This window comes from Periophthalmus magnuspinnatus, chromosome 8 (assembly GCF_009829125.3).
Source record: "Periophthalmus magnuspinnatus isolate fPerMag1 chromosome 8, fPerMag1.2.pri, whole genome shotgun sequence".
Lineage (NCBI taxonomy): Eukaryota > Metazoa > Chordata > Actinopteri > Gobiiformes > Gobiidae > Periophthalmus > Periophthalmus magnuspinnatus.
Window position 1 is genome coordinate 17,512,293 of NC_047133.1, and position 12,743 is coordinate 17,525,035.

Here is a 12,743-nt window from a genome sequence, read left to right on the forward strand (position 1 = left end):
GTTTTCAAGGTTCTGTCCAAAAATAAACAGCTAGCTAGATATAAGTTAGATGGATATGTGTAATGCGGGATGCTGGATTCATTGTAGGTTATTCCAAACAAAGCAATAACATCTCCATGGAGACAAGCAGGTACCCTCATCCAGAAATGTTCCACAGTTCCACAGTCAAAGCTCTTTACGTCAAAGAATCGCCCACCCATTCACACGCACATTCGTACACCAGTGTACACAGACACTGGGGGTGAGGGGGGTGTCTTGCACAACAGAAGTATTCATCTTTAGGAGCTGGAATCGCACCACCGACCTGTGTTTCAGTGGATTTAACCGCTCTACCAATGATGTTTATGTCAAGAGCGTGATTCGAATCGGCAACTTTTGGATCACCTTTGCCACTCCAGTGCACCTTTGAGTTCATTTTTCGAGGTAAAGTAGATGAACAATGAACTGGACATGATCTTTATCGTTTGCGTCGGGAGAGCCAAGCAGAAGCCAGTGCCCTCCGTGTGTTCACAGCTGAGCCTCTGTTTGAAATGCGTTTTCATCCAATAATGTGTTTTGTCCATTACATGGCTGGTGTATGCTACAGACACCTTATAATCATTCAGCCGTTTCTTCCAATCTTTCCCAACCCTCATGTGACTGATGACTGGTAATTGTGCTGCTTACTCTCTATTTAGCGCAGTAACCGGAAGCCTCTCTCTTCTCTCTGGAGTTTCATTTATTTCGTTGCTTCAATTTTCCCTCAACAATGACTTGGTTTGACAGGCGCTTTTCGAAAATTACTTTTTTATTGTCACCTCATGGCACTGTCTGTCACACTCTCGATGTGAGGAATTGGCTATCGACCCTACTGCCCGTTACCTCAACTCTTGGCAAAACAAAAACTTCAAAGTTTCTAAATCAGTCGAGAATCTTCCTAGTAACAAAACACAACAGTTTAACATCTGTGGAACAATCAGAATTTGCTTTGGACGGACTACAGTGCTGTCTTATGATTACATACATTCTTGTTGCTAATTTCGCACGGTTGATAGAAGTACGGCGATTTAAACGCGCCATTTGCAAAAGTTTACATTTGCTTTCTCGGTGGATTAATCAATCAATGAAGAACAAAGCTTTCTCCAAGTCTATTTATAAATGAAGTTACGGGTCAGTCGTGACAATCCGGCAGTGATTATGAAGTCAAGACTGGACATTAGCTGTAACTGACCGGCCCGTGACATCAAGTCTATATACTGTAGCTGCTCTGTATGCATGCAGTACGGCTACAAATATATATATACATCTCAGACCAAGTACTATCCACGTATTGCCCGGCCAATCCAGACAGTTATCGCTTTGTATGTTTTATACAGATTGACATGAGTCTGGTTCGTGTCCTCCGTTGTGTCTCAAGCCCAGTCAAACGTGATTGTCCAATCAGATCCATTTATTTCAAGCCAAAATGCAAGGACAAAGTACAGGTGAGATCTGTGGAGAGGCGGCCCCATCCACAATAGGGATGCATGGTTTTCAAGGTATTGCTGTCCAAAAATAAATAAATACAAGCTAGATATAAGATAGATATGTGTAACAAAGTGACATACGTGAAATGAAGGAGCTCATTGGTCACCTGTGATTTACAAATAAAATCACATTTTTCTCACCTCAGATTAACAGAGTTTAGGCTTCACTAATTGATTCTGCAGAAATCCACCATGTTTTTCAACCCTGTGATATTTTTTTCCTTTATTTTTTCCAATACCAGACCATGCGTGTCCTCGATCGGATAATCCACCTGTCAGTCACTGGGAGATTAACCAGTGACTAGGCTCACATCATTGTAAAGCAGTGAAGAAATGTGTGTTCTAGATCCCTGGCAAAAACACACAGGATTTTCAAGTTAAATCTAAAACGCTTAAATGCACATGATGCATGAAGAACTAAACTAGAATAAAACGGGTCTAAACAAGTGCTAAACTATATCTCCATGGAGACTAGCAGAGACCGTCACCATCTCATCGGGTCACCAGGTCAGATCTGTAGAGAGATGAGCCCACTCACAGAATGCACGTTGTTCATCTTAATCTTAGCAATAAAACGGAAGAAATGTAATAGCAATAACATCTCTATGGAGGCACACAGACCACATAAGAAGTGAACTAAGTGAGTGTGACGTCACCCACAGTGTTCGGCTCCAGTCAAACGAAGCTCATCAAGGCTAGCCGATATAGCGGACAATTTGGAGCCGAGTTCCATATTTGGAATTCCGATCACGAATATCATAGCAACCAAAGAGCCAATCCAGAGCGAGACTGTGGAAGGTAACGCCCCTTCCCACCTGCACTGCTGGTTTAGAAGGGAGCAGGCCCTTAGCAACGCTGTCAATCATCTGATTGCTAACGCTAGCAGGAGCAACCTCTGGGAAAGCAGGTGCCTGATTTGTTTGTTATTAATGGTCATATCTTGATTTACAGACACAATAGTGAAACAAAAATACAGGATCATGTAGAGCAGGTTAATACAAACATTTTAAGACCAAAATGACGAGTCTGACAGCAGCAGTTACAGAGAGAGGGGCCAAAGTTATTCAATAGAAACTGAACTGAAGCCAAAGTCAATGGAGGCAGGAACGCGCCCATGATCACTTCCTATTTGGAACGTGGTTAGCTATGTCCATTATATATACAGTCTATGTGGAGGCATCAGGTAGCAGATCTTCCAGCAGGAAAGTTGCATAGTGGACCTTTAGGTAAACTTCACTTAAACTATAAAAAACTTCCATGTGCAGCCAGAAGAAAGCCTTACCAGCCCTTGTACTACACACTGAGCTTGTGTTCTTGGGTGTAAAATACGGGTAGCTTATGTGAGATTGTCTTACATTAAACCACCGAATCAAAACCAACTTGTTTGTTATGTCTTTATATGCTTTGAGAGATATTGTAGCGTTGGCACCTCTCCCAGCTCTCTTCTAATGATTCACAGCCCGGGCCAAAATCTAAGCGAACACATTTGGAGCCACTTACAAGCCTCAAGCTTATGAGAATCGCCTGCATTATTTCACTGGACACTTAAAAAAGGACCGGCCGACACATTATACAAATTGTACTATAGCCACTAGTTTGTTCTGGCAGCAGTGACAATATGTTTGGATTTCCGAGCTGGAGCTGTCATAGAAAAAAATGGCGTTATAAATAAAAATGACGTATGGAAAGATTTTGTTATTAGAAGTAGTAACATATGTGGAATGCTAGTGATCATTTCTGCAGCAGATTCTTTGGTTTGTATTTGAACGTGATGCCAAGGAAATTCTGTTTTGTATCAGGAAGTGGAAGTGATTTGTGGAAAATACCGTTATTAGCGTCGATTAGCATGCTATCTGACCCGTGACACGACTGGAGTTTGGCTTGAGTTCCAACATGAAATTAGATATTTATTTTCAGCATAATGATAAATATGGAGGGTAGAAGCGGTTTGATCAAATATTTAGTTATAATGGCATTGTACATTTACATCTTTGTATTAACTGTCTTATTAACTTTTCAGTGAAGAGCCATGACCATTTGTGGGGAAGGTGAAGAGTCTGTCAACTGCTTGTCTTTCTGGATACATATTGTTTTGCCTACGTTACACAGTAAGGCATTAAACTTATTTATCTCCATAGAGACAAACAGGCGACGCCACCAAGCTAAGTTACAGGTTCAAATCTGTGGAGAGGCGAGCGCATTCACAAAAAGAAAGCATGTTTTTCGCTGAACTCATTTAGCACCAAAAACACAGGTAATTGAATAAATGCGATTAAGATTGAAAAGTTTAATGCCAAACTGTGAAATCTTTTAGGCATAGAAATTACTCTCTCATAGAAATTACTGTCTCCATGGCGATAATCAGATGGTGGAATCTGCTCTACCAGAAAAGTTATATAGTGCCGCTTTAAACCTGATCATTTTTGTACAAGTCCACTCATACCAAATAAAAATGTTGAATCTTGAACATCAAATTGCACACGAGTCTTGCTTTCCACTTCTATTTTAAACTATTGGCTCTAACGAAAGTCTCCAATGAAAACAATACAATTTGACTTTGCCTTTTTCTTATTGCTTTAGTTTGATCTTTGTTTAATTTTATGTGGGTTCATTATGTGGTTTAGACCATAGACTGTATATATAAATGGACATAGTTAACGCACTAGCTGTCACGTTCCAAATATGAAGTGATCATGGACGTGCTTCCGGCTTCATCGACTCTGAGCCTCATCATTCTGGTCTTAAACATTCGTATTAACCCACTCTACATGATCCTTGTGTTTTTATTTTGCTATTTTGTACTTGATTCAAGATATGAACATTAATAACAGACAAATCAGGCGCCTTCTTTCCCCGAGGTTGTTCCCGCTAGCATCGGCAACAGGTTTGACTGACAGTGTTGCCAAGCTATGGGAAGGGGCTTTACCTTCAACGGCCTCACTGCCGATTGGCTCTTTGGTTGCTTTGATACTCGCGGTCGGTATTCCAGTCATCAAATTCACCCTATAACTGTTAGCCTCGATGAGTTTCATTTGACTGGAGCTGAACGCTGTGGGTGATGTCACTTTTTTATACAGTCTATGGTTTAGACTTGGTTCAGATCGTTGTGTCAATATATAGACTCATGCTGTGCCATTATTAAAGTAGTTTGGATACTGAGAGCCAAATATTGTTTTAAGTGATTTTTGTTGTTAAAATTACAGATTTATTTTATTACAGTTGCTTACTATGTCAAATGGAATGGGAGAGACAATAGTAAATAGAGTGGATCCGTTCATGTCCGTAGGCAGAATGAACACGTAAATATAAAACAAGACCTGCTTTGAACAGAGAGAGCTGCTTCCTCTGCAAGAAATATAGCCTCAAGTGATGTCCGCGGATGTCCATTTGTTCTTCCATGTGGCTGCTGGATGCTAATCAAAATGCCATGTGTATAAGGGAGTCATTCTGAGTTGTAGAACTAAACCCCACTTGTGTGATTCTTAAATCTCTTTCCTGTTTCCACTCTCTTTCTAAATGCTGAGTCAAATTATGAAATGTCTCTTTGATTAGAAGAAAAAGTGACTAAATAACTTTTGTTTGCATCATTTAAGCTGACTGAGTTAAAAGTAAAATGGACTTTTTTTTTTTTTTAGTTTTGCCATAGCTAATGTGTGGCCATGGGACAGGACTATTGGTCGGTCTCAAGGAAATTCTGGCAAAACGTACGATGCCTCAGGAGGGGGACCAGTGCTTCACCAGCCCTGCTTACGGCGCAGATGGAGACCTCTACTGGGGACATTGTCAGAAGGTGGAGTTCATGAGTGAGAGAAGGATGGAGCGTGAGAGTGACAGTTGGATCGGTGCAGTGTCTGCAGTGATGCGGTCGTTGAATCAGACTGTTGTGGTGAAGAAGGAGCTGAGTCCAAAGACAAAGCTCTCGATTTACTGATCAATCTATGTTCCTCCCCTCATCTATGGTCATGACCTTTGGGTAATGACCAAAAGGACATGATCGCAGATACAAGGTGGCTGGGCACTCCCTTAGAGATAGGGTGAGGAGTTCAGTGACACGGGAGGTTCTTGGAGTAGAGCTGCTGCTCCTCTGTGTTGAGAGGATTAGCTGAGGTGGCTCGGACATCTGTTCTGGATTCCTCCTGGACGCCTCCATGGGGAGATGTTCATGTCCCACCAGAAGGAGGCCCTGTGGAAGACCCAGGACACTCTGGAGGGACTATGTCTCTCGGCTGGCCTGGGAACATCGTGGGATCCCCCCAAAGGAGCAGGAGAAAGTGTGTCTGAGGTGAGGGAAGTCTGGGAGTCCCTGCTTAGACTCCTGCCCCGGATAAGTGGAAGAAGATGGATGAATAGCCAATTTGTTGTATGGTCATTTTCTTACAAGCCAGATGCCCTTTATGGTGCAACTGTGAAAGGAATTTCAATGTAGGTAAAAAGTGTCTTGTCAAAGGCCACATTGATAGTCTGTGTAAGGTTTGAAATGACGACCCTGCAGCTGTTTGGTGAACACATTTGCCTAATATATGTTTGTCAGTGAATATTTCCCTCAGTATGTTGTGTTTGTCACGTGTTGGTGAAGTTGTTTTAATATTGTGTGCGGGACTAGAGGTTTTTAATGGATTTTTTGTTTTGAGATCAACCATGTTCAAAATTCATAAAGTAGGGCATAACGAAGGAGCTATACATTATAAACTAGCATATTTTTCACTTAAAGCTTTTTTGCCTCCCAGAAAAAACTACAGTAAAAGCATGTTTTTCATTATGGATGTTTTTAAAGCGCTGAAACATGTATAAAAAAAACATGCGTCCTTACTGTGAGTGGGCTTGCATCTCCACAAACCTGACTCTTATTTTGCCAGCGAGGGCTGTTCGGTGACGCTTGCAGCACTAATTTTAGGTTTCTATCTCCATGGAATCACGCATTTGACTTTCCACCTCCGGAAAGTTATATAGTATCACTTTAAGAATCTCCTTGCATCATAAAAATACACAACCTCACAGTGTAATGCTCATCCCGTTCCATAGGGGTCAGTATAGGAATCGTACTCACTGTCTAAACACTGGGCGCAGACAGTCTGAGCAGCTCCACACTTTTGGACTACGCCCTCTCCTGGTGGACACTCTTTACAGCACTCGCCATCATCCGTGTATTGCCCGGAGTCACATGACGAGAACAGTGCTCGCTCTGTCTTTGTCGTCCCCACCAGCGCCACCTAGTGCACGAAGAGACACAACAACAACAACACCGTTAACACTGCGCTATTACACCGCAAATCAAGCTGGACAAATGGGTGAAAATGACTGCCAGGTGTGAGACGCAAACTCAAAATCAGTGTTGATCATAAATCATGTTGTTGGAGTGTACCGGACACACTTTGAACGCCGTAACTTGGCGTAATAGCTCTACCCCCGAGGTCCATCAGCTCTAATAGTGAACTCCTGACACCCCCCCAAAACAGACACAAAACGGTGAAGTCACATGTGCACAACGCTACTCAGACGTCCGAAAGGATTAATGTCAAAACGTGAGAGGAACCGGCCGCTGATTACATCTTTTTAAGCGCTTTAATTTCAAGATTAGTGTCAACCTAGCTTGCACGGCCCTTTTGCTTTTTTATTATTGAAAATAAACAAATGAGTTAATACAGATTTTACTTTGCAATATTATAATTTGGTCTTAAAGTTGATTCCCAGCTTTAACTGTTTGCTGAATGTCTCTTCGCACTCTTCAAACAGACCTCAACAAACATGTGAGATATTGAGTCAGTCTGTCGTCGTAGTCCCTTATAAATACATTTTATACAGTGTTGTTCTCTTCTGACAGATAACAGATAGCGTCAACCTACTTTTCCTTAGAGTGAGCAGTGATGGGTTTAAATTCATCACCTGTTATGAAACAAAGGGCTGAGTAAAAGAGTGGAGCTAAACGTTAAAGTAGAGGCTGAAGTTTGCATGTTTATTATATCTACATAATCAGTAATAAGTGTGTAAGTGATTGATGGAGGTCGGAGGGGCTAGTGGCGCAGATTGGCAGCCTCGCGTCTGTCAGTCTATCCCAGTTCATCTGTGGCTTTAATAGTACCTCCACCGAGTGTCTAGTGCATGAATAACTCACTGTAAAGCTTCTTTGAGTGACTAAAACAACTCTATAAATCCAGTACATTATTTTTAAAACAGTGACTTGAATGAGACGATGTAATCCCTCAAAGCAAAACTGTTTAGATTCCCAGTTTTCTTTCTCAGATTTTGATAAGACTAGATGTATCCTAACAATAATGGTTATCTTTATCTTTATTCACACACACATACATACACCAGTGTACACAGACTCTGGGGGTGAGGTGGGTTAAGTGTCTTGCTCAAGGTCACAATGACGGCGTTCGTCTGTGGGAGTTGGAATCACACGGCAAATCTGTGGGTCAGTGGACAAACTAGGCAAATATTACTTTTACTGGAATCTTCCACAGTATAGCGTTAAATGTAGCTAACTTAAATGCATTCCGTTACAGATGTATCTATTGCAAAAAGTATGGATTCTATGTGGGAGCTCGCTTCTCCTCAGATCTGACCTGTAACTTGCCCTGATAGTTCTGACTGTTCTATCCAGTGATGTTTTTGTTGACAGCAGGATTCAAACCGCCAACCTTCAGATCAGTGAACAAACACTCGCCCAACTGAGCTACTGTCTCCCTGTATCTCTTTCTGTCTTCACATAATAAATCCTTAATATAACTGAATATATTTAAACTGAAAGCATACAGCTGTGCGGGCCGTGCTTTAACCCTATTACACCATACTGGAAACGATGGCGCCCCCTGGAGCTGGACACACTGAGGAGATGGGATCAGGCTGAAAATGGGCAGGTGCCGTCCTCAGGTTATCTCACTTCTTTTAATTTGTTTCCACAGATCTTTAAGTTTATCTTAAATCTGAGCCTTTATGTGTAATCTCTCCACCAGCTTAGATCAGAGATGAGTGAAAAACTCTTCTGTCAGATTAATTTAATCACAGACTGCGTAAAGAAGTGGACTAAGTGAGAGTGACGTCACCCACAGCGTTCGGCTCCAGTCAAATGAAGCTCATCGAGGCTAGAGCAGTTATAGGGGGGAATTTGGAGCAGAGTTGCACATTTGGAATTTCGACTGTGAGTATCATCGCAACCAAAGAGCCAATCCAGAGTGAGGCTGTTGAAGTTAACGCCCCTTTCCGCTCACACTGCTGGTTTAGCAGGGAGTGGGCACGCAGCAAGGTTGTCAATCAAACCTTTCAATCAAACGTTGGAAAAGAAGGCACCTTATTTGTCTGTTATTAATGTTCATATCTTGATTTACAGACACAATAGCGAAATAAAAACACCAGGATCATGTAGAGCGGGTTAATACGAACATTTAAGACCAAAATGACGAATCTGACAGCAGCAGTTACAGAGAGCAGAGACAGTTTTTCAATAGAAAGTGAATTGGAGCCGAAAGCGCGGCCCATAATCACTTCCTATTTGGAACCCGGCTGCTTGCAGGTTAGCTATGTCCATTTATACATATATTCTATTAATCTAACGCAGGATTTAACCCAAGACATAAACAGAACACAGGTCCAATAACACTGTCATTTAACCCCTTCACCTCTGAGATAAAGGACACTGTCGCCAGAGTGACGTGGACCACAGTTTGAGAATCGTTCTTGTCTGGTCAGCGACGTAAACAATATCTGCAGAGGAACTCTCGAAACTCTGTGTCTCTATATTTAGATTTTGAGAGAGCTATTCTCTTTCCCCTGTGTTCACTTATCCAATCTCCTCTCTCGCTCCTTTCCCTCCGCTGTCTTCTCTCCCTCCTTCTTTCTCGCTCTCCATCTCTCTCTTTTGCCCTTCTCTCACTTGCTGTCTCCTTCTCCCTGTGGTCTACTTTCTGTCTTCTCTCTCTCCTTTCTGTATTCTTTTTTATTCTTTCCTGTCTATCCCCTTCTCTCTCTCTCTCCCTCTCTCTCTCCCTCTCTCACTCTTCTTTCTTCTCACTCTCTCTCTCATTTCTGACTATTCTCTCTTCCCTCTCCTTCTCTTTGCTCGCCCTCTTTCCTCTCTCACTTTTCTTTCCTCTCTCACTCTTCTGTCCTCTTCCTCTCCTCTTCTCTCCTCCCTCACTCTCCCTTTCTCTCCTTTCCTTCCTCCCTCTCCTCTCTCGTCCTTTCTCTCTTTTCTCCCCTCCCTTTCTCCCCTCTCCCTCCTCTTTCCTCTCTCACTCTTCTTTCCTCCCTCTCCCCCTCTCCCTCCCATCCCCCTCTACTCTCCCTCTCTCCTCCCTCTCCCCTCCTCCCTCTCTCCCTCCGTCTCTCGTTCCTCTCTCCCTCCATCCCTCCTCCCTCTCCACTCTCCCTCTTCTCCCCCTCCGTCTCTCCCCTCTCCTATTCTCTCCATCTCTCCCTCTTCTCTCCCTCCATCTCTCCTCCCTCACTCCTTCCATCCCTCCTCACCCTTCACTCTCCTCTTCTCTCCCTCTCTCCTCCATCTCTCCCTCTTCTCTCCTTCCGTCTCTCCTCCCTTTCCCCTCTCCTCTTCTCTCCCTCACTCCTCCATCTCTCCCTCTTCTCTCCCTCCGTCTCTCCTCTCTTCCCTACTCTCCCTCTTTCCTCCCTCTCTCCTCTTTCTCTCCCTCCGTCTCTCTGGTGTTGCGTACAGTCGATGCTGTGTAATACAGTACAGTACAGGCAGCTTCTCTTGAGCAGACCTGAGGCTGTAACTGTATGAACCAAAACGATTCCTCCAGCAGACGTCTGTGAGTCCTGTCCTGTGAGTCCTGTCCTGTGAGTCCTGTCCTGTCAATCTGGCCTTTTGAGTCCCATCCTTTCAGTCCTGTCTTGCTGGACCTTGATTCTAAACACTCTTATGCTCTGTGTTCATATAGAGGCAACATTTTGAGGACTTTTCAACATTCAAAACATATTTTTATTTGGATTTGGGCGACAGTGGCTCATCCTCTGGTCTGAAGGTCTGCGGTTCGAATCCCACTCTCGACACAAACTTCATTGGTTGAGCGGTCAGATCCACTGACGCACAGATTGGCGATGCGATTCCAGCTCCCACAGATGAATACTGTCGTTGGTTGGAATGGGTGAGTGGTTTGAGTCCCTTGAAGGTGGAAAAGTGCTATATAAAAACTTCAAGTTGACTTTTACATTTTAAAATTCAAATTCAGCTTGTCCATATTGCAATATCCAAACTTCTTACAATTTTGGCCACATATTTATAAAATTTTTACTCAAAAGCACTTTACATCAAGGAACCACTCACCCATCCAAACAACAGTATACAATAGTGTCTTGCCCAAGGACACAATGACAGCATTAATCTGTAAGAGCTGGATTTGTGCCGCCAATGTGTACGTCAGTAAATCAGACTGTTCTACTAATGATTTTATGTTGATGCTGAGAGCGGGATTTGAACCGGTAACCTTCAGATCAATGGACAAACAGCCCCAGTACATTTCAGGGCAGGTTTGCAAGATCTGACTGTCCTAAAAACCACCGACACGAGCCTCCATCGTGAGACATGATGCACGTGAGAACCCCGTGAGACCGATTTGTAAACTCACTCTTAAACGAGCTAAACACACACTTCGAAGTCAGCGTTCCGACTTTGCACCATTGCCCAATTTCACGCCCAATTTGACCGTTTATTTGTAATGAAATCGTAGCCAAAGAGCAGCCGACCGTGCCCCTCTGTACCAACTGTCATAACAGGACATCCCCGCTGCACTAACACGACCGGGGCTGAGGCGGCGGAGAGGGGGGGCCCGCGGGAAGCACACAAGCCCAATTAGAGCAGCTGCCGTGGGGGTAAGAACAGCGACGGGGCCCCCTTTGCTCCGTACTGCTTTTCTTATCAGCTACAGCAGCCTGCACCGAGACACAAGCCCCCATCTACCAGTCAGGACAGGGACTTTTTCACCTGTTGGGATACTAAACTGTCCTGAAACATCGCAGTCAATCATACTCCGCAAAATTAGATCGGATTTTGCGATTAAAATCACCTTGTATGTGCAGTAACTCCATTTGAAAAACTGCAAACTGTGGTCCTTCTCAAACACCTGCCACCAGCACTTAACTGATCTGAACACTTTCAATGCACGGGCTCCAGAATGGTGATAAATGACAAGTTACCATAGCGATAAACAATTTTAAACTAAATATTATAATCTTTTTGAATGGGAAAAAGTTGCAGAAACAGACAATCCAATCCAATTCAAGCGGCTTGAAATGTTGATAGTTATGCAGCGTATTCAACTGGCATGCTTTTTTCTTTTCTTTTCTTTTTTTAAACCAGATGCCCTCCCTATGTGCAAACTTAACTTAATTAACTCAAGACATGAAACCACAAAACCATAAACTTCATATACTTGCATCTAACCAACCAAATCTTGTGTTTGCATTCCCATGAAAATAAAAAAAGTTCCATTTATACGCAAGTAATTTCAACATTTCAGCATCTCACAATTACTATAAAATCTATTTTCAAATCAGTTTCCATGCATCCTACTCAAAATCCCCCAAAAAATCTGCCACAAACTCATGAATGAACATGCGTGACGCTATAATACTCCCTACAAAGCAAACGTACTCACCGTGGCGCACCAGAGGAGTACTGCTAACGCCGCGTTCATCCTCATGCTTCGCCCAAGTCCCATAAAACAGATGTATACAGAGCAGGGAAGGGAAGGCAGCGCTATGTGGAAGAACAGCGCGCGGAGGAGAAGGAGGAGGAGAAGGAGGAGGAGGAGAAGGAGGAGGAGGAGGAAGAGTGGAACGCAGCGGGACAACTCATTTCTAATCCGGCGTTTTTATCAATGGCTCTGAGATCCCCGAGGTTTTTACACACACATACACACACACACACTGAGGCGCGCGGCTCGGGCTGGGAAACTCCACATGCAGAGATAGAGAGAGAGATAGAGGGATAGAGAGGTAGAGTGAAGGAGAGAAGGAGAGGAGGAACGACGCAAGTGCACCCTACAGCAGCCAAACAGCTACTGACACACTGAGAGAGAGGGAGGGAAAGAGAAGAAGGTTTGAAGGAAGAGAGAGAGGGAGAGAGCGAGAGAGAGAGAGAGAAGAGGGGAGGAGGGAAGGGAAGAGAGGGAGGGCATCAGCTGCAAGTGCACTGCGGAGGAAAGAGGAGAGGGAGAGGAGCAGGGAACGTTCGCAGTCTGCTGGTTTATGAGAGCTCCTTTGCACTCCGGTGGCGGGATA

The 12,743-nt window shown here is 43.5% G+C and overlaps 1 protein-coding gene across 1 annotated transcript in view; it reads right to left on the reverse strand.

Moving 5' to 3' along the window:
* ngfra (nerve growth factor receptor a (TNFR superfamily, member 16)) overlaps positions 1-12,499 on the reverse strand; it is a 65,655-nt gene extending 53,156 nt beyond the window's left edge. Inside the window, exons 1-2 of the mRNA XM_033971285.2 lie at positions 12,119-12,499; positions 6,553-6,715 (exon numbers count right to left, since the gene is read on the reverse strand). Coding sequence (XP_033827176.1) covers positions 6,553-6,715; positions 12,119-12,181 — 226 coding nt within the window. The 5' untranslated portion in view covers positions 12,182-12,499. The remainder of the gene's footprint in view (positions 1-6,552; positions 6,716-12,118) is intronic.
* Between the last annotated feature and the right edge of the window lie 244 nt (positions 12,500-12,743).